Here is a 23328-nt window from a genome sequence, read left to right as displayed (position 1 = left end):
TATTATTTTCTAAGACTTTCATTCTCACTTTTAAGTGCCAGAACTATAAAGGATGTCTTTATATAAGATATAGCTTCATGGTGAACATTCACATAATACAGCCATAGTGCACCTCGTTAGCATTAGGCTACTTTCACACTAGCGTTAATATTTTCCGGTATTGAGATTCATATTAGGCTCTCAATACCAGAAAAAAACGCTTCCGTTTTGTCCCCAATTGTCAATGGGGACAAAACATAACTGAACAGAACGGAATGCTCCAAAATACATTCCGTTCCGTCCTCATACTGGAGAGCAAACCGCAGCATGCTGCGGTTTGCCTTCTGTCCTGGGATGCGAAGCAAGACGTTTTCTCTGACACAATCGAAAACAGATCCGTCCCCCATTCACTTTTAATGGAGATCATGAATACAACCGGCTCCATTCATAACAGATGCAGATGGTTGCATTATAAGTTACTGAAGCGTTTTTGCTGAATCCAGCAAAAAATGCTAGTGTGAAAGTAGCCTTACATTGGTTGCATATGCTGTTACTTGTACAGCATACTGTTTATATGCTAGCCATTACAAACCGATGTCTTGATGTATGGAGAGTAACTGCACCACACCCCACGTTCTGTTTGGCCAGGGGCACTCGTTTTCAGTTTGGAGACTAATTTCAATGCTCCATGGGAGAAATGTATGCAAATTAGCTAATGTCAGCCAGCAGACTCCTCTAAAGAGAAGAATGGGGCATACAAGGACATACAAAGGCAAGTGGGACCCTTCTCTAAGAACATGCCGCTTCAATCCAGGACATTAGGGCCCAGGTCTTGTTTGGGTCCAATGCTCCCCTTCCTTCATTTCCGAAAGAAATCTAAAGAGAAGAGGAAGCCGGTGCATGGGATAACAGGGATAACCTGAGCTAGAGACTTAGGGATCCCCTTTGCTTTTCATTCGTTAATATATGATACAATTATCTGGACTTAAAAGTGGAATAATTGTACTGAATAATTGTTGAGCTGTGTGGTAATTTAGACTTTTCATTAGTTAAATGAAACAGGACCAAGTCTATTGTAAACATCCATTTTCCCCTCGATACAACTCATTGCAAAGCACGCATGCTAATAATCTAATATATATATATTTATATATACCATGTCTATTTAAAAAATGCAGTTACACAAACCCTCAAGAAAAAACAAATGTTGAAATGTAAAAGGATGAGAAAAACAATAAAATGTAAACATGGAGAACAAAATATAAAAGATCATCTAACAAAATGTGCATGTCAATACTGCAAATTGAAATATAACATAAAAGCAAAAATATACATTTGGCATCCTACATAAGAAAACAGAAAATACACAAATCCCAAAATGATCCTGTGCAATGCTGAGATGGAGAAAAAGTGTGACCACAGGGTTCACATTCACAGAATAGCTAAATCTCTGCAAGCCAACTCCTGATAAATTGAAATGAACGTTGGGTGTAATTACAATGGAACCAATACCCACATCAAGTAATGGTGAAAATGCTAGGAACCTAAATTAGTTTTTTGAGACTAGTCTACCAAAGGCCAAACATCAATGAAAGTACTATATAAGGCAGGGATCAGCAACCTCCGGCATTCCAGCTGTGGTGAAACTACGACTCCCAGCATGCTTCATTCACTCCTTTGGGAGTTCTGAAAACAGCCAAGGAGGTGTGCATACTGGGAGCTGTAGTTTCACCACAGCTGGAGTTCCGAAGGTTGCAGATCCCTGATATATGGACTTGTCTATCAATGATGTTGTGCCTTAATGGTCTTTTTTGTACAGTGAATTTTGATTGACTGCCAATGTGTGCAAGTGACTCCATCCTAAGCATAGAGAAATGTAATTTCTGACCGTTGTAGAACTTTCTAAAATCTGGATACAATGGCTGATCATATACAGAAACAGAATACCATCACTCCAAGAGAAGAGGCTGATGAGCACTGCCATCTAAATTGTGATATAGGAAATATAAGTGATGAATCCAAAACAATTTTTTTTTGTATTTTTCTGCCCATACATCATATATGTTCAAAAGTACTGTAACACATGTCAAATCCTTGTCTTTCACTGACCTAGTGGATTAATATAATGGAGTCATCAAAAACAGTTCCCAACAACTACTTACATTTTCAAGGTTCAAGATGCCCAAAATATGTCACTTACTCCCAAGTTATAAGTATCATTCCTATAAGTTTCAACTAAGCGGACAAAATGTCTTTACCTCTATGGTTAAAGGGATTATCTGGCCAGATAAAAATAGTTTTAATGCACTAAACATTGAAAGTGGTTCAGACACACAAAATGGAGCTTTCCCCGACTCTGTGTCGGTATATGACTCTAGTTATAGGTTTGAAGGGGCTGTGTGGCTAAGTGCAATTGCTAAGCCTGCCCCCTTCTCCATTACAGTGCATGCAGAGATTGACTTACCTATTCCACTGAGCAACACAGCCAACCCCTTCAAGCATATCATGTACACAGAGAGGGAGACCTGCTGTACCGTGTCAGAACCAGTCCAGAAGTGCAGCAGGCCTGACCCTGGAAGCGGACATTGGAGCAGCACTTTCAGTGTCAATTGCATTAAACAACCTCCGGTCTGGCCGGAGAAGCCTTTTAGACAACTAAACCACTTGAACAGCATTTATTTTGACTGATACAAATCTTCATAAGGATCTGCATTAACAAAAGATTGACACCACGACAACCCAATTGTCTGGAACCCAACTTGGAACCAATTGTTTGGAACCCAACTTGGAACTTTTTTTTTCCGTTAATGGAATAGAGTATCTTATGGACTTCAATTGCTGTTGTGAAGTAGGCGGCATTTCATGTAGAAGGCCTCAAATATAAGTTAAACTAGGACTTTTTACTTAAAATTTAGAAAGCACAGAGATGTTTCTATCGGCTAATCTGGCTAGATTTCTAGATTCTCATGAAAACCAATGCTCAGTAGACTTATGGGTGAAATGAGTTTTTTTTGGCAAGAAGGTACCTGTTTTACATTTTAGAAGAAATAGTACGGAGCCAATAATGTCATTGATGTACGGGGCATCTTGTATGTGTTACTTTTCTCCACTTCCTGCCTTGTTGGTACAATTTGATCCTTCAATTTCATGGACGTTGTTTCAGGCAAAAAGCACAATGACTGCCTCCTTCTGATGATGTCTTTAAATACTGCTTTAGAAATATCCCATGGAGCCACTAGATTGCTATAGTATATGTTTATATGGAGAAAGCACATTTTGAAGCAGTCGTATCTAATACACCAACAATATTGGTGCTAGCATGTATACACAAACACATTGCATGTGAGATATATTGTTACTGGGATGTACTGATGCAATAACATATTTCAACCCCAACATTTGACATACTGTACATCAGTTAAAAGACAAAATCAGACCTTACAGATATATGAGGAGCATAGATTGGCAAGATGATGCTGGATTCGAGGTCTTCCTTTCAGAGGTAAGACCATACACAGAAGATAATAGATTGGATTACCGTACATTGTTTGGGCCCTATGACCAAGCAACAGACACTGTCCATAGTCTATTCTGCACATTGCAACTCTTGATTACTCAACTGTGGTTAACATCATCATCACTGGTCTTCAAAGTAAGAAGTAAAGATTTCTACCTTTTTCCTATGACTTGTTTACCTTTTCTTCAACTGGCTTGACAGAAAACCGAAACAGGCACCAGACTAGGGTCTGTCATGTTCATGCCATCCATTCTATGTACATTTTATTAATAGCCCCTTTATTCCATGACTAGCCAGAGCGTAGCCACATGATGCACCTAATTCACGATGCCTCACATACTTTGCCAATGTGCCAGACATGAATCCATTCTTACAACTTTTTAGAAGGTGCCTGCCTACCTTCACTTCATATAACCAAGTGTAAGGCATTGATGCTTTCTATTGGATAAAGCTCAAATAATGAAGATAGAAACAATATGGGGAACATCTTTCTGTCATCCCTGAAGAAACGATACAAGGAATTAGCCACACACAATTAAGCCATCAAGCAATTTCTTTTAACCCATGTACTATTAGAACCATCCAGTCAATATACGAGGGTGAAAGACTTTAAGACACATACAGATTACTTTCCATCTTCTCTGACTTTATTTTCCTATACAGTGGTAGAATGTAACAGCCATCATGTAAACCTTCTCAATGCCAGCCATGCAAGTACAACCGGCTTCTACAACTCAAAAAACCAAATGTTCAGGGCAAAACATACAAATAATTTTTACATTTACTCAAGAACAGAACTAGGTTCTTAAGGGTTGCTGGACCTTGATGTGGACAACCGGGGTTGATAAAGGCCTTACTTAACCCAACTACATGCACTGGTGTTTACTGTCTAAACAATTTCCTTTCCGCATGATGAATAATCAGGGATGGTAATTTTATTTCGGGACATTACTTGGGAAATCTCTATGAAAAGTTCCCAACAGGATTTTTTTTTCATAAAGAGTGTGCACACAAGAGATGAACCTTTTGTACAGTCTCACAAAACAAACAGGTTTTCTTAAAAGAAAAAAAATAGAATTATAACAAAAAATAATAATTATAACAACAAAGGCCAAGATTTGAGAGGAATGATGCCGTGTTTGTGTGTATGAACCTCACTCTGTAAATGGCTAGCATGAGGCTCTTCAAACATTATTTTTAGTATCCACTTTCCCCTTCCCACGTAACACACCCGCACCCCCTAGGAGGAATCATGCTTTACTCTCGCTTGCATTTGTTTGAGTGGCTTCATTAGGAACTGTTTTCACTTCTGCAGGGGTGCTCTTGCTGTCTGATTCCTCGGGCTTAGAGTTCTCTTCTACAGGGGCCTTCCTATAAATAGATAAAAAATAGGATGAATCGATGGAGCAAATAGATCTTTGCACAGATTTCATGCACATCTTCACTATTAAGGCCACAACAGTCAAGAGGTATCACATTTAAAGGAGTTGCCTAAAAGTTGAAAAAAAATGGATCTTTTGAAGAAACAGTGGCACTCTTGTCCAGAAGTTGTGTCTGATATTGCAGCCCAACTCCACTGACTTCAATAGGACAGTTCTGCAATACAAATCACAAGTCATAGACATAAGTGCTTCTGTTTCTTATCTCTGACAACTCATTTGAACAGGATCAACTAATACTCCACTTTACGGAAAACATGAACATCCACGTAATATCTTACCAGGCAACAAGATCACTGTATGACATTTAAAGGGTTTGTCCCAACATTAAATGTTATTTTAATATAATTCAGCATGAAAGACTAATTCGTATTTTAATTTATTTGCTTTTACAAAAATGTTTTACGTTGTAAGATATTCACTTTACTTCATTATAAATGGTGCCACTTGGTGTTCAATCTGTATAGTAATATGTATGTCCTCCTACTGAGCTGAGCATGCAGATCGCACATTTTCAACGCGGGGGGGGAGCAAAGAGAGGAGGACCTACCTGTCCTATCCATCATACTAATAAGAGTGGAGTGGTCATTATATTAATAATAAATAATAAAGAGGGGGCCAATACATTAATAACAAAGAGGAGGCCATTACATTAATAATAAAGAGGGGGCCATTATATTAATAATAAAGAGGGGGGCCATTACATTAATAACAAAGATGGGGCCATTATATTAATAATGAAGAGGGGGCCATTGCATTAATTATAAAGAGGGGGCCATTGCATTAATTATAAAGAGGGGGCCATTACATTAATAATAAAGAGGGGGCCATTATATTAATAATACAGAGGGGGCCATTATATTAATAATAAAGAGGGGGCCATTATATTAATTATAAAGAGGGGGCCATTATATTAATTATAAATAGGGGGCCATTACATTAATAATAAAGAGGGGGCCATTATATTAATTATAAAGAGGGGGCCATTACATTAATTATAAAGAGGGGACCATTACATTAAATATAAAGAGGGGGCCATTACATTAATTATAAAGAGGGGGCCATTACATTAATAATAAAGAGGGGGCCATTACATTAATAATAAAGAGGGGGCCATTACATTAAATATAAAGAGGGGGCCATCACATTAATTATAAAGAGGGGGCCATTACATTAATAATAAAGAGGGGGCCATTACATTAAATATAAAGAGGGGGCCATTACACTAATAATAAAGAGGGGGCCATTATATTAATTATAAAGAGGGGGCCATTACATTAATAATAAAGAGGGGGCCATTATATTAATTATAAAGAGGGGGCTATTACATTAATAATAAAGAGGGGGCCATTACATTAATTATAAAGAGGGGGCCATTACATTAATAATAAAGAGGGGGCCATTATATTAATTATAAAGAGGGGGCCATTACATTAATAATAAAGAGGGGGCCGTTATATTAATTATAAAGAGGGGGCCATTACATTAATAATAAAGAGGGGGCCATTATATTAATAATAAAGAGGGGGTCATGAATATTAATACTAATACAGAGGGGGGAATTATAATATACAGGGGAATAATATTATGGGGAATGGGCGACTATCTGTATGGCTCTAGCACAGTATTGGCGGGCAGCAGGATGACAGTGTTGAGAAACCAGGAAGGATAGGATGATAGTAAAGTGAGGAACCACATTTTTTTTCTGTTAAACTCTGCAGAGACGAGAAGTGGCTGAAAGAAGGTATCATGGTGGTCTTATCTCTGAATGAAGTCATTGAGGAAAGTCTACATCACAGAAGACGTTACTGGATGCAACAGGTATGGTGCTGTATTCTCCTGTATGTAATATGTCCATCCACATATCTGTTTCACGGGTTGGGGGAGGAGATTGAGAATTTGGCCCACTCTGCCCCATCCTGGCCCCAGACTTCAGATCACACTGTGCGTGTTCTGAATTCTGGGGGCTCACACCAATCTACTACATTATCTGTACTCAGTGAGTTATTACTGTTATCTGTGGTCTTACATAGGACTGCAGGTGATATCAACTACATTATCTGTACAGGGAGAGTTATCACTGTTATCTGTGGTGTTACATAGGACTGCAGGTAATATCTACTACGTTATCTGTACTCAGAGTTATCACTGTGTTATCTGATGTGTTACATAGGACTGCAGGTGAATCTACTACATTCTCTGTTAAAAGAGGAGTGCCCACAGGCTAGAGGGTGCAATTTTTTTCTCGCCCCGGGTGTTGGCAACCCACGTTACGCCACTGCTGCAAAAGAAAGGCCACATCTCATGAGAAACAAAATGTAGCACAGAAATTAGGGCAATGAAAGTGGAGATCTGTGGATCCATGTGACAGAGCTGGTTCTAGATTTGTTAGAAAGAGACTATATGTACTATATGATATCTGATTTTCTTTTTTTTAGATTAATCAGAGGATAATCCCTTTAAATATCTGCCAAATATAAAGCAATTCTGAAATCGTCCACTACTGAGGCTGGGAAATAGCTGGTTTGATAATAGTGGGACTCCGCAATATTTCCTGCCCATATCAGAAAGCAGACATATGATATGATCAGGTAGGAGCCAAGTTACTAACAAACAGGTCAAAACACAAAAGGTTTTCATAGCAAGTCAAGTTTCATTTAAAAATCCTGCATGAAAAATTTCCAAGGGGCAGCAGCAGGGGCGGGCTTGGACGGGGGGCAGAGAGGCAATTGACCCCCCAGGGAGCCCTAAAGCATGTTAAAAACAACCGCTGTGCCGTCTAACAAATATTATTATTTTTTTAATTCCTATGGAGAAGGGGAGCATTATGAGGGCATTTACTGGGGCACTATATAGGGGTATTTTATACTGGCATATATTATGGGGACATTAGCTCAACTGCGGGCACTAAGCGGGGGTATTTCATGTACTGTCATATTATAGGGAGAATTATTACTACTAGGAGGTATTATGCAGAGCTTTACTACTACTGGGGGGCTATGAGGAACATGATCACTAGTATGGGCACTATAGGGGCATTATTACTACTAAGTGTGCTCTGGCAGAGAATTATTTCTATTGGTGGGATTTTGGGGAGCACTGTTACTTTGGGGGGGGGGGGGACCCTGGCACAATATCAGCTTAGGGTCTGTGTGCCAATAATTGTTGAAGGGGGCACTATCTGTGTGGTAGCAGTATTTCCAGGGGGACTATTTCTGCAGTATAGTACTGGGGGTGGGAGGAAATGGTGTTCAGAAGATGATGGAAATGTGGGAAACTAATGTCTGTTTGTCAATCTCTGCAGAGATGGGAGATGGCGGAAAAATCATCATGGCGGTCTAGTCTGAATGGAGAAGATAAAGAAAGAGAACGTCTACAACAAAGGTGACATCACTGGATGTAAGAGATATGTGGAGCTATGTAGGAGAGGAGATGCTCCGGCTCCTCCCCCTGCCATTTTCAGAAGGAGGATTCAGCGCTGGGTGAGGACGGCCAAAGGGGCAGCAGGTCACGGGCAGGTGGCAGATGGTGGAGGAACCACAAGCCTTGAAAAGGATCTAGGGAGGGAGGAGAGCGGAGCAGCTTCCTGGCTGTAGTCTGCTGTTTATTGTATAATATGAAGCAGGCAGTGCAGCCAGGACAGGCCCTCCCCTCTCCGTATGATGTGTAGAGACAGGCCTCAACTATAGAATGTCAGCAGTACAGTGTTTGTTGGGAGTGGCCTATTATATGTAGGAGGGGCTTTTAATAATGGGTGGGGCTAAACATGGGCCACTTGACTGGATTCCCCCCCCCCCCCAGGACTAAGGCTGCCAGCCCTCCCCTGGGCAGCAGCAATTGATGGTTACCATATTATTCCCTATGGAGCACTGTCATAAAGACTCCATAGTAGCTGGATCTCTGCTGAACAAAATCTTAGGACTGAACCAGCATTAGATGCAGCTTGACTAAGAAGGAGTTGTCACACTAGATATGCCCTATAGATACTGCTAAAAAGATAAACATAATTTAAGTAACTGAAAAAAAGTTATGGCTTTCAAAGCTGCATGTACTTAAAAATGAAAATGGCCTTCAAGAGGGGAAAATCATCCAGTCTTGAACTGGTTAATATACTACTAGGTAATTATGATGTATTCATTGTTAACATATATTATCAAAAAATTACTTATAATATAGCATTGAGGTTGTATTGAGGTTGTTCCAAGACATCCCACATCCATTCCCTTCTGGATCATGGTCGATGGCTTTGAATACTAAGACTAAGGCTGGGGGAACACCAACACCAATCTCTCCCAACCCCTCCATATATATGCACACTTGCTGTGGCTAAGCATGCATGAGTTCTCAATAGGGAGAGGGTGGTAAATAGCTGCCAGACACCTATGGTGATTGCTTATTTCCCCTGGAAGCAAACGGATCAGGCATGTTAAAATCCAGCTGCCTGATCCTTCTCTCCATTGCCATTGGGGGAGTCGGCAAGTGGCCATCTTATTAGGTGGTCGATCAAAATCACTGACCTTGGCGGACATTAATCTTATGTTTACAGCCTGCTTGAAGATAAATTTAATTGATACATAAATTAAAACTAAATAGTTTTAGAATTCAATCATACATTACAAATTAATCAAATCCCTAGCAAAAATTGTGACTGAACTAATAAGGGCTGAGTTAGCAGAAGAAAAGCAATAACATTAGAGAAGACAAGCACAACACAGTAATAAGACAACACAAGACATAACAAACAAGGAGGATTAAGAGAGGCCATACTCGGTTTTGGATGACGCAGGCGGTACAGAGGTGTCTGTAGTGGAAGAAGCCAGCTCAGGAGCTTTCCCACTAGCCACAGCGGCAGAAGAAGAAGTTCCAAGAGCTGCAAAAACATCCTTTGCAAGGTCAATGTCTGGAGTCTTGAAGGTCCCCCCATCATTTTGAAAGTCCTCACCCTGGGCGGGTTTTGTGTTGCTGAGGGAGGCTGCCTCATTCTTGGTAGCCTCCGTTGGACTTTTCACTGTGCTGGGTTGTACTGCTTCTTTTTCTGGGCTTTTGGTGCCTGATGCTGCCTGCTTGAGTTGTTCAGGAGTAGCTGGGGGGCTTGTGGTACCAGCTGGAACTATGGCTGGCGGCTTAGCAGTGGTTTTGGGAGACTCAGTGGTAGCAGAACTGGGATTCAAAACTCCCCCTTGATTAGCTGAAGCATTAGCTGAACTGTTAGTAGATGGGGTATCACTTAGATCTACCAGAGGGGCAATCTTTGGAGAAGCAGCAGGGGCAGGTGAAGGGGCTTTAGGTGCCTCTTTTTTGGAGGGAGTAGCCTGCACAGACTGTGCTGTATTTGAGTCAGGAGCAGATGTTGGTGGAGGACCAGTGCTAGAGGTTAGGGTGGTGGTTTCGCTTGTGGGACTACTTTGAGCTGTGGCAAAGGTTTCCGTGATAGTATCAGAATTAGTGGTGACGGTAGTGACAGATGGCAGCATATCCTCGACGGTAGCTGTGGTATCAGCTGGATGCCTGCGAGAAGCATAGTAACAGAAAGATAAAGAGAGAGAGAAAGTAGACAATGAAGAAAACAAGTGACATATATACAAAGAGTAAACCACACGAACACATGCACATTACTTTAGAGACAGGTATAGTAACACTGAAGTGAGGTAAACTGTTAATAGCTATACTTAAGACAGGCAAGATGGAAAAAGAGATAGGAAAACTATTAGCTCAGGTTAGTTGGCATCCCTGAGGGTCATTCCTTCCTACAGTTCTGAAGTGCAGGTATACAGTACTTTAAGTAGTATTTCCCAGTTACCCTAATGTAAGAATGCTGCTCACTCATATCGAGTCCAATTAAACAATGTCACAACAGTTATTGTAAGGGTGTTGAATACACATTCAAACATGTCCAAAAGACCTGTTTAAAGGGCCACCAAACTCCGGGGGAAAAAAAAGAAAAAAGAAAAGAAAACATAACCTCCTCAGGAAAGTTTGTCTGTAGTTCTTCCTTCATGGACATCTGCACTCTACTACAGGAAACATATATCCTACAGTAAGTGAAGTATCTTCTTTCTCCCTGCCTCTCCATCTTCAGCTGGAGACTGACTCCGTGCACTAGCATGAGCTCACCGGACGAAGTTTGGTAAGGGGGCAGATCAGTGTGAAAGAGGTGGAAGCTGGAAAATTTCAACAGCTTCTTACAAAACCTCCCCTGCATGTGTGCAGTTATACTATACAGTACCAGACCAATGACACCACTGAAAGTTCAACCCAGCTTTCCCAGGTGTCTGAATGTCAAGTTTGTCCACATATAGCCAGGAGGGATTTCTCACTGTCTGTCTAGGCCATTGTGACATTCATCAGTGTTGAAAATCTGGATTACAAGTCTTGTGGAGCTATACACACTGTCCATATAATGTTACCCTTACACAGTGCAAGGAAACCCGCTTTCCCAGGACCCTGAAAGGCATATCCTAGCCTTGCTAGGGCACTATATAAGAGTGAGGAGGAGGCTTTATCTTGGTAGATTTGGTATTCTGCAGTCTATAACAGTTTCACATGGTGGTAACCCAGCTTTGCCAGGACCATGAAAGGCAAATCTGCCTATTTATGGCACCATTTAGTTGTCAGCAAGGGGATTTATCTTAGTAGATTTAGTATTCTACAGTCTATTACAGTTCCACAAGGTTGTAACCCAGGACCCTGAAAGGCAAACCTGCCTATCTATGGCACTATTTAGGAGTAAAAAGAATAATTTATTTAGGTAGACTTATTATTTCGCAGTCCCTACTACAGGTCCATATAATTTTACTCATGCCAAAATATTCCACAGTGCTTTACATGCATTATCATGATTAATTTGTTACCCAGCCTTCCCGGGACCCTGAATGACAAATCTATGCTGCAGTACGGAGGATTTGTCACTAGAATTCTTACCCAGCTTTTTCAGGCCCGGCCAGCAAATCTAGCTAGGTTTTCTACAATACTGGGGATTTAGGGTACATGCACACGTTCAGGGTTCATGTGCACAGAATCGCAGGCAAATCCGTGCAGTCAATCCACATCAATTGGTGCGGATTTGCATGCAGATTTGGTGCGGATTTTACTAAGTAAATGGAGAAAATCCGGTCAGGAAAAATAAAATAAATTGACATGCTGCGGATTTTAAAATCTGCACAGCAGGTCAAAATCCGCTCTGAAAAAATCTGCATCGTGCGCATTGAGAATTTCAAATTCTCAGAATACAATGTACCGTACATGACCTACGGTGCGGATTTTCCGCACGCAATCCTGATAGTGTGCATTTAGCCTTACAAATTCATAAACAGGCTGATTTGACATTCTGCAGTCTGGGAAAGCTGGATATCAACCTCTGTAATTGGAGCATTTTGGTTATATAAAATACAATGCCGTTCTGATATGCTGTGTGCATCCATCATATGGTACCAGGGAAACGCAATCTGTTGTTACCAATGCAGCTGCATAGTCTTTTTGCTCAGCTTTTCCAGGACCCTGAATGGCAAGCTTATCTAGCTATATGAAGGGATTTATCAGTATATAGATCCTAAATATATTAGGACAATTATGAGTATGTACTATATATTCAATTAGATTTCCAGCTAACCTCCACATGCTACCTAGCTTTTCAAAGCTGCTGAAAAGCAAATCCGCACAATTATGCAGTGTTGGAGGGAAGTATCACTGCGTAACTAGGCTCGTTAGCTATTCAGCTGTATGTACTGCACCATGACTGGAGCTGTTACCAAATCTATTTTGTACTATGAGTAACTAAGAAATTACAATGGCCATGCTCACTGTGTAGACAAAAATGTTCCAGACTAAACCCAGTCCCCTCTTCCTTATCTTCCTGGCTCACGTGCACTAGCATCAGAGGGGGGAGAGGGAGAAGATATGGCTGCAGCTGCACTGCTTTTCTAGTTTATTTTTCATATTCTGCAGTTGTGATATCTGACAAAACAACAGCAAATAACAAAGACAAATCAGGAGATTATGCTAGTGTATGTTTTTTTTTTTTTTCACTTTTGTTTGCATTCTGGATTTAGTGGCCTGAAAGCCATACAATACCATTATCCAGATTAGATCTTATACGGTATATTATGCATTCTTACCATGCTCTGACCACACCCCTAAAAGATTATTTTTTAATGCAATTTTGTCTGGTCGCCTGAAAAGGGTTCCACTCACTTCCAAGAAATTTGCCTGAGATTATAAATACTAGTTGCATGGTTTAACATTTTAACATTCTCTGCTTGCTGTAAATACGGCTAAGCTGCAATACCAAAGCCCATGGACAAGAATGATTCTGTGTCTGGAAAATATTAACACTCTTTTTTAATTAAACTCTGAGAAAGTGGAACTAGCTCATTTCCATATACCCAATTAGTGCATATGTGCACCAAAGAGATGGTCCATCACTCCTATCAGCCAGAGCAGAGGGCGACCAGGTGTTATATGGTTACCCACAGAACAGGCACAACCTGCAACGTCACAGGAGGACACAGATGAAGATTTATGGACAGTAGATCAAGGGATAAGTTGGAGAGTTTTCCACAGCAACCAGTCAGATTCCACCTCATTTACAATAGGTCGATTGCTTGCCATGTGTGCCTGCTCCTCTTTCCTTTTGCACTAATTCTAATAATATTCAAAAATCATATAATTTTTTGGGGTCTGGCTCTAAAATATGAATGTTCCCACATACTCAGGTCCTGTTAGCGGAGTGGTCTCATTGGGTTCTGTCTGGTTGCTTCCATCATGGTTTGGTGTCCTCTCTTCTTCTGTTCGTACCTCAACAATGGGTTCCTTAGACTCATCTTTTCTGTATAGAGAACACAGACACTACCTTGTTAAGTACTAGGAACAAAAATAATAAAATCCAGCAACATCAGTATACCACAAATATAGACTGCATTGGACTCATGTAGAAATACACAAGGAGTGAAAATGTTTTTTAAATGCAATGGTTAAGAAAACCCAAAAGCTACACCATTTTTTAAAAAAATATTTTACGACTAAGGAACAAAATAGAAAATCTAGACTTCCGCCTCTATTGATTCATTCAGATGGTTAAATGATATAATAACAGCAGAATAGAAAACAACTACTATAGTCTTATTTCTATAATAACCTAGTTCTAATGCACTGGTCATGTCACTAATTTGCATTAAAGTTAATAAATCCTTCTTTAACGCGTTTTCCTATCTTAATAACTCCTGTCCCTATGCCGTATTCGAGCACATGGCTGTTATTGAGGAGTGTGCCCCTGTATGAGTCAGAGTGAAGAGTTGCCAGCAAGAGGCAAGACCTGCTCTAGTCTAGTGGATTTAAGCCATCCATGTATTATACGGACGGCCATTAATCTGAAATTGAAGTGAGTGCAAAATCAGCTGCTTGTCAGGGTCTTAGCGACAAAATTCAGTGATCAAATTATTCACGGCAGGGGCTCTGGATTAAAATGGTTGTTGCAACCCTTTAAATCAGACCACACACATAAAATAATTTCCAGCCAAACCTATGTTCCACCTACAAACCTGACTACATGGCAAAATACATATTGGATCAAATAAGCATGAATGTTTACTGCCATACTGAGAATATAAGAAGCTACTGCAAGACACCTCTGAAATTCATAATGCCAAATCCTTCTTTGTTCTGATGTGACAAATTGTTTGTCCATCGCACTAGAATCATCAACATATACCTAAAATGTATGCAGAGCATTACCACACAGATGGTTCTTCTTTTCCTCTTGGCTCAACACATCCCGTGACCAAATAAGAAAAAAACTTAATTTTGTGATACTAAACCATGACATGTCTACACTATACAGTATGCAGCTTTCTGTAGCCACCCGGTGGCAGTGATGTGAATTGTAGCCTGCCAAGGGTTTTATTAACGTGTTATATTGTAATGCATTTATTTTGATGGCGTCCTTAACCAAATTCGAGCAAAGATAAGAGCGGACACATTTGTGAGTGGCCAAGGCAACCTTTTTTTTTTACAAGATGCAGCCTAATTCTGAGCCAATATCGATGAAAACCCAACTTTATTTAGCAGAACCCCATATTTTTTGTCATTACAGTGACAGTGTATATTTAATATGCCCATAAAAGGTTTACTTACGAAAACGCTGCCTTTCCTTCTTCAATGTCTTTGCCTTTGGCACCTGGGCCAGCCTTCCCACAGAAATTGACTGCAATGCACATCAGCAGACCACATTTGTTGAGGAAGTAGCATGTTACATCCACAACCACCAACAGGAGAACAAAGACCACGATGAGAATGCCCACAATGGCTCCTGTACCCAGTCCCGAGCTCGTGCTTGTGGTGGCTTGAGAAAGAAAAAAAGGGATAATGTAGTTAGACATGGTTACTGAGGGAATTCACCATTCTGTACAGCAGATATTATTGGGGTCAAACTGGTGTAAAGTAGAACTGGCTTAGTTGCCAACAGCAAACAATCAGGTTCCACCTTTCATTCTCCAAAGGAGCTGTCAAAAATGAAACGTGGAATCTGATTGTTATGGGCAACTAAGCCAGTTCTACTTTACACCAGTTTGATAAATGACTCTATATGTTTCCATAAGTAATACATAATGTATATAGAGCTGGCATCAATACATACTTTATCATAACATGTGTAACTGATAATTGACCCGTTTAATGCAAAACACTCGTTTATCAGGTGAAATGATCGTTTATGGGTACAATAAATCAAAGTTTCTGGACAGCAGATTGTGCTTTGATAACATTGATCTGCTGCCCAGAAACAATTAATCTGTAAGAGGACGAGAGACCGAAGTAGCCATAGCTCGTCCCATTCGCTGCAGGTAAATACAGCTCTTCCCTCCACTGACGAGCAGGCAATTATTGGGAAGGAACAGACATTCCTGATAACTGCCTACTTGTTTGGCATCTGTAAATGTGCCTTAAAGAGGACCTGTCACCACAAAATGCAATGCAATCTGAAAAGATTTAGTAAAACATGAAATGTATACACTTACATCTCTGCTTTTTCTGCCTCCTGTGAACAGTTATCGGTACAGGAGGGGTTATTAGTGATTGATAGCATTGTGTGTATAAGTGTCCAGAAGGGATAGCTGTCAGTCGCTGACAACACCTTCACCCTGTACTGATGTTCACATAGGTAGAAAAAACTAAGATATAAATTACAGAATCTTTCCACAAAACTATATATCAATCGTCTCAGCTCCTCCTGCTCTATAACATGCTGCCTTCAGATTGCATTGGGGTGACAGGTCCTCTTTAAGTGGATAAGACTGCATGGGCCATATTTATCATTAGCTCAAGTCAGAATAATCGAGTGAAAAAGTCCTAAAAAAAGTCCCAAACGCTAAAACTGCGCACAAATTTGCGACTTTTTTCTGCTCTGCACAATGCTCGCCAGTTTTCTAAAAGTGGGCATGTTTTCTTATGTAAATTAATCTCTAGACAGATTTACTATTGGGACTATTTAAAAAGTCACAAAAAAGTTGCAAAAAAGTCGCAATTTCACTCCAGTGAGGACCATGCTTATCTTATGAGACTTTTTAATAGAACATGCTACATGCAACTTTTTCGTAAAGATGTGCTACTTTTGTAAAGCTGCTTACTGACGGATAAACTGCTACCGTCAAACCACATTTATTACAGTCTTAAAGGGCCGATCATAAATCTGACTTGGCTAAAACTGACTTTAGCCATATGTTAAAGTGGAGTGAGCTGTCAGAGTCATGATAAATCTGGCCCCATGTCTCTTGCCTGACCACATTATCATATTTTGCTGATAATTCTTTAGTTAGGGCTGAACAATGCACTAAATCCTGCTCAATGTGCGCCACGCATTGTCTACATGCAGTACAATGAGAATCTAAAGACCATGAAAACTTCCATGTTCACTGAATACATTTCAGCTGCTCTATGTAGCCATTTTCTATACTATACTCACGGTCCCAGAACCTGGACATACATAGCTCGACCGACTAATAGGGCTGTACCTAAGGGCTCATGACCAGAGGGTGCCCAGAGCTCATACCTAGTAAGGCAGGGTCAAACGATTCTCAGAGGGATTTCATGACTCCATTGTAAATGGGTTGTCCAGGATTAGAAAAACATGCTTGATTTCTTCTAAAAACAGCACATCTGTATACAGATTGTGTGTGGTACTGCAGTGCCCCATTTACATTATTGGAACTGAGCTGCAGGAAAGAAGCCATGTTTTTCTAACCCTGGACAGCCCCTTTAAGCATATTACAATTATAAAGGTTGAAGGGGGTGCATGACTTATGAAAACATGGAGTTACACTGAGTTATTCTATGAATGTGCAACATGTTCTGTAATCATTCTGCTGGATCCTCTAAGGCAGGGATCAGCAACCTTTGGCACTCCATCTGCTGTGAAACTACAACTCCCAGCATGCTCGGCTGTTCATACAACTTCCACAGCTGGAGTGCCAGAGGTTGCTGATCTCTGCTCTAGGGTATGCCCCCCCAGGGTTGGCTATATCTGTAATAAGTAGCTGCAATATCCATAAATCCATATGAGTTTTGGTACATGTTGCATATCTCCTGGTCATGGTCGGTAAAAAATCGCTGAAGAAAAAGAAAAGAAAAACCTTTAATATCACTGGGTTTGTGTGTAATTTTGAGGTTTCCTCTTTGATTTTAATACTCAAATCACCACACAATCCCATAATGCTTCGGGTCAGAAAAATGCTAAAACTTGCTTCTTAGCAGTATACTGTTTTTCACTAAATATAAAACAGCTGAGCTGATAGTCAAATCATAAAAACACAGACTGAGGTTCATAATGCTCCCATTATTTTATAAAGTATATTTATATAACTTTTTTTATTAAGGGTGTGCACATTTTTTTTAATGTAAATTATGAAGCGACACTCTTGATGATCTTCATTAAAAATATCCTACCGTTTTGTGGATACAGCTCTTATGCAGTGTTATCTGTTTCTATGGTTACAGACTACAAACGGTGCGTACAGTCTGATCCTTCATTCAAGCAGTTACTCGATTCCATCTGCTGCATCTTCTTGCTAACCAGATGGAAGGGGGTAACTCAAGACTGCAGAAGCAGATAACATATGTCCAGATACAAAACATACATATGCAATATTAAACTTACCACGAGAAAATCTTGTCATTTACACAATAGATTGCCTGAATTTATAAATTACATTTTATTTTCTATTCAAAATGTTACTGTATTGTATAAGAACAGCAATCCACTGAGCTGTTATTAGATATACAATAATTCAAGACTTTATATATTATTGGGAATCATTATGACCACATGTAGCAGATTTTCCACTTAGGAATTTTCATGGCTGAATTTACTGCATTTCTGTAATTTTTGCAGATTTTGTAAAGAGTAAAGTCCGGGATGTAAAATCCAAAACAAAAACTCATAATCTTTGGATTTAAAATCTGTATTGCAGGTCACTTTATGCGGTGATTGAGATTTCTTAAAATGTCATCCACATTGATGGTACTGTGCAACACAGATTTCCCAATCCCAAATCCACAAAGGGAAATCTACACCCTGGATTTACCCTTACGGGACAGTTACCCAGTTGTGTAGCTGTTCTTTGTGCAGATTTGGATGTGGGTTTTAGGCCTCCCGTCGATTTCAATAGGAATTTCTATGTGAAATACACACAAAGACTGAACATGTTGCCTTGTATGAACTACAGCATGATTATGTCCCAATTAACAGATCTCCCAAACTTACAATGAGGATATAACAGTTTTTTGGCATAAAAAGTTTAGCAACTTTTCTCATTTGTATGTTGTTCTTGCCACTGAAAAAAGTAGGCGGGGCTTTGCAGGAGTCTGCATGGCCTTCTGTGAGCCGGCAAATTTACTAGCTGCCATAGATTTCATTACGATGAGATGAGCCAAATTCATTAAGAAGCCTGCACATTTTAATAAACTAGCTGCTTCTTACTCCAGCACCCTTCTCACTGGTGTCTGAAAAGCTATACACTGTATATATACATCTCTTATATATATAAAAATGAGTTTCTGTCTGTTCTTTATGAGCAACCAAACAACTGAACCAATCTTCAGCAAATTTGGCACACAGGTACATCAGGTGTCCGGGAAGGTTTTAGACAGGGTCTCAGCTCTTTAGGACGTACCGTTCCTGAGATAGTCCCAAAAAATAACCCACATTAGCCAAAACAAGCCTGCAAGTCTTTCTCTTCAAATTTCAACTGTCATACACACAGTTTTACTCCAGGTTTCCATAACAACCCTAGCCATTTTTCTTCACTGCTGTAGGTCAACTTTAGGCTAGGGCTACAGGACGACAATAAGTCGCACGACACATAGAGCACAGCTACACTGCTACATGCATCCATCTTGGATGTTTTTTTTTGTGACTGTTGTGTTGCAGTGCGCGACATTTGTTGTCGTGTAGCCCTAGCATTAAAGGGGCAGGGTTCTGTGGAGGGTACTGTTAAAGGGGCGGGCGCTGTGGAGGTCACTATTAAAGGGTCGGGTGCTGTGGAGGTCATTGTTAAATGGGCAGGGCACTGTGGAAGCTACTGTTAAAGGCGCAGGGCGCTGTGGAGGTCACTGTTAAAGGGGCAAGCACTGTGGAAGTCACTGTTAAAGGGGCAGGCACTGTGAAGTCACTGTTAAAGGGGCGGGCACTGTGGAAGTCACTGTTAAAGGAGCGGGCACTGTCAAGGTCACTGTTAAAGGGGCGAGCACTGTAGAGGTCACTGTTAAAGGGGCAGGGTGCTATGGAGGTCACTGTTAAAGGGGTGGGCACTGTGGAAGTCACTGTTAAAAGGGCAGGCATCGCGGAAGTCACTGTTAAAGGGGCGGGCACCGTGGAGGTCACTGTTAAAGGGGCAAGCACTGTGGAGGTCACTGTTATAGGGGCGAGCACTGTGGAGGTCACTGTTAAAGGGGTAGGGCACTGTGGAGGTCGCTGTTAAAAGGGCAGGGCGCTGTGGAGGTCACTTAAAGGGGAGAACAGTACAAAAAAATTCTGTTACACTGTTTCAAAACGCACAGTGGCCTCCATATTTTTTTAAATGGGAGAAGTTTTGAACAACCAAGCCGCCTCAACAAACTAAACAATCAGGGGAAAAGGACCTTGGTAAAAGAGTTGACCAAGAACTCAATGGTACTGGATCTCCACTGGACCATGAAAATCTAGCGAGTGTGTGGATACAGGGCGCAAACTCACAACCAGATGGCAAGTATAATAAGGTTTAACATGCTCGCTAGACTTTCATTGTCCAGTGAAGATCCAGTACTAATGTTTACCCGATTGGCGGTCTGGCCCCCGCCTAAGGCTTTTTCGGACAGATACGGCAGCACCCAGCAGTTACCTGTAATTTCTCCAGTTGGCCTTCATTGTGGTTGCACCCAATTTGGTGCAACCCCAATAGGTGAGCATAATTAACTCCCCTGTGTTTGGAGGACACTGTTTGTTTTGACGTACTCACCCTAAGAGCGCCTTTCTCTCTTTTTGTGGTCAAGTACTCAATGGTCACTCTGGCTGAGCTCCAAAGATCCTGTGCTCAGAAGGGAGAAACTTCCAGAAGGTCAACCATCACTGCGGCATTGAACAATATGGGCTTTATGGCAGAGTGGCCAGAAAGAAGCTTAAGTAAAAGACACATGGAAGCCCATCTGGAGTTTGCAAAAAAGCAGCTAAAAGACCCTGGGACTGTGAGAAATGAGATCCCCTAGTCTAATGAAACCAAGATTGAACTTTTTGACCTAAATTCTAAGTGTTGCTTTTGAAGGAAACCAGACATTGCCTAATACCATCCCTAAAGTGAAACATGGTGGCTGCATCATGCTGTGGGGGTGTTTTTCAATGGCAGGGACATGTAGACTGGTCAGGTTACAGGGAAAGATGAAAACTTGATCCAGAGTGCTCTGGACCTCAGACTGGGCCACAAGTTCAACTTCCAACAATCCAATGACCATAAGCACACAGCCAAGACAACGCAGGAGTGGCTTAGGGACAACTCTGTGAATGTCCTTGAGTGGCCCAGCCAGAGCTCTGACTTGAACCTAATTGAACAACTCTGGAGAGACCCGAAAATGGCCGTCTACCAACGGTCCACATCCAACTTGACAGAGCTTGAGAGGATCTGCAGAGAAGAAGGGCAGAAAATCCCCCAAATCCAGATGTGCAAACGTTGTAGCATCTAATCGCTGTCAAAGGTGCTTCAACAAAGTTCTGAGTAAAGGGTCTGAATACTTATGTCTATGCAAGATTTTAGTATTTTGTTTTTAATAAATAAGCAACGATTTCTAGCATTCTGTTTTCACTTTGTCATTATTGAGTATTGAATGCAAAAGAATGGGGGAAAACAAAATGTAAAAAAATAGTCTTAAGACTTTCTTAGTGCTCTCTCTCTCTCTCTCTCTATATATATACACTGTATATTCCTGCGAATAAGACTACTTTTTAACACATGAAAATCTTCTCAAAAGTCGGGGGTCGTCTTATACGCCGGGTATGGCGGGCGCTGCAGTTCCGGGACGCCCGAATTATCAACAGAGAGAGCCCGGGCTATTGCCTTGTATCCCCAGCAGCTGAGAGCTGCGATGTAACCCACGGCATATGCCCCCCCTGCGCTGTACCTTGTATACCGCCCCCTGCTCTGTACCTTGTATGCCTCCCCCCTGCTCTGTACCTTGTATGCTCCTTGTATCGCCATCCTCCCGGCCGCTCGCATCTCGCTCCTACGCATGTGCGAGATTTCATGCGGCGAGCGTGGATACACGGGATCCTCATGGCCGCTTGCATCTCGCTCCTGCGCATATGCGAGATCTCCGTGTGGCGTATCTAAGTGCGGCGCAAATGTGCATATGTGAATGTGAATATGAAGAATAACATAACAAAAACATGTTCAGGGTATAGGTGGCACATGTTTAGGGTCTGGGAGGCAGGGAGGGAGGACAAGGAAGGTGGTGGGATGCAGGGATGGTGGTGATACCATGGGATGGCGGTGGTACCTAGGGATGGTGGTGGGATGCAGGGATGGCAGTGGTATCTAGGGATGGTGGTGGGATTCAGGGATGGCAGAGGTACCCAGGGATGGTGGTGGGATGCAGTAATGTACTGCTGTGTGTTGAAAAAGGGGTAGTCTTATACGGCGAGTATATCCCAAACTCTATATTTTCAGTGTAAAAGTTGGGGGTCGTCTTATACGCCCAGTCGTCTTATACGCCGGCATATACGGTATATATATATATATATATATGTATATAGTGCTTTATGAAACTGTCTAAAAAGAAAAACTGTCCTTGCTGCCCATAGCAACCAGTCAGAGAGTTTAGCTTTTAATTCATATGCTCCTCATGAAAAATGAAAGCTGCACTGTGATTGGTTGCTATGGACAACAACGTTTTCATAAATCTGTTGAGCTGTATCCAAAATCGCTGAATTCTGCTCGCGGGTCTTCCTTCTGTGATCTTTGAAGTGAAGCTGAAGGTTGTAGAGCACACTGGACAAATATTCCTGAACTGCATTCTACATTAGATTATTAATTCTCTAGACATGGCATAATTGATAAAGCCCATTCTGTGTCAGAGGAAGCATGTGGTTTACAGGTTTTCATCAAAATGGACATCTGGAGAGGCCTATACCCATTGATTTAATTAGCACCATCAGGTTTGGCTTGAGGTGTTTGTGGCCACAAGGGAGACAGAGAAGTGTCATTGTTAAGGTTTCACAAATAAGGGTACAACACCATGCCACATCACGACTAGGGAAACTTTCTTGAAACCTGCAATTTGTGGTTACTGTGACCCAGAAATTGCAGGAAATCCAGTAGGGTTGCATTTCTTACTATAGTTGGGTTGGATTTCTTGCAGCTTGTCGGTCAAAATTTGACCCAATTCACTTTCACTAGTTATGATGTAGCGTTGCTCTGATCTCTGTGCCGTGGGCCGTAGATCCAGCTTTATTGATTTATACTGTGGGAACCACTTCAATTAAAAGAGGAAACGGGAATCTGTTCTACATGCGATATTTCGTAGCTGTAGATTTCACACAAGATAGAAATTGGAAATATTCTAAACATGTAGCCCATGTAGCATATCCAGTTAAATAAATGATAAAAAAAAAAATCCACACGCCTTATCTTTATTTTTCTAGAATTTTATTAATAGGAAATTCTCCACTGGTGAAATTAACTGTACAAGAGATACAAGTATATGGCTTTTGGCTTCGTTCAACATTTATACATACATGCTCCATCCATTCCTTTTACAAAAATATCTTTCACAGACAAATCCTTTCAGCAAGCAGAAGAATGGACAAGCCAAAGTACAGAGAGGAAGCAGAGAAAGCGTTGTGGTGAAACAGAGAGAGCGTCCTAGGCAGAGCAGGTTGTC

General features: G+C 41.0%; 1 protein-coding gene across 3 annotated transcripts in view; it reads right to left on the bottom strand.

Annotated features, from left to right (window-relative positions):
• Window positions 1–303: 303 nt before the first annotated feature.
• The window catches only part of NCAM1 (neural cell adhesion molecule 1), a 415621-nt gene continuing 392596 nt past the window's right edge, over window positions 304–23328 (bottom strand). For all 3 annotated transcript variants that reach the window (XM_044282273.1, XM_044282274.1, XM_044282275.1), the window contains 3 exons: window positions 15064–15271; window positions 13643–13759; window positions 304–4867 (listed from right to left, as the gene is read on the bottom strand). In XM_044282273.1, coding sequence (XP_044138208.1) covers window positions 4747–4867; window positions 13643–13759; window positions 15064–15271 — 446 coding nt within the window. In that variant the 3' untranslated portion in view covers window positions 304–4746. The remainder of the gene's footprint in view (window positions 4868–13642; window positions 13760–15063; window positions 15272–23328) is intronic.

The sequence above is a fragment of the Bufo gargarizans genome, chromosome 2 (assembly GCF_014858855.1).
Source record: "Bufo gargarizans isolate SCDJY-AF-19 chromosome 2, ASM1485885v1, whole genome shotgun sequence".
Classification (NCBI taxonomy): Eukaryota; Metazoa; Chordata; class Amphibia; order Anura; family Bufonidae; genus Bufo; species Bufo gargarizans.
The sequence above is the reverse complement of the archived record's forward strand: the minus strand, read 5'-3'. Positions and strand labels throughout refer to the sequence as shown.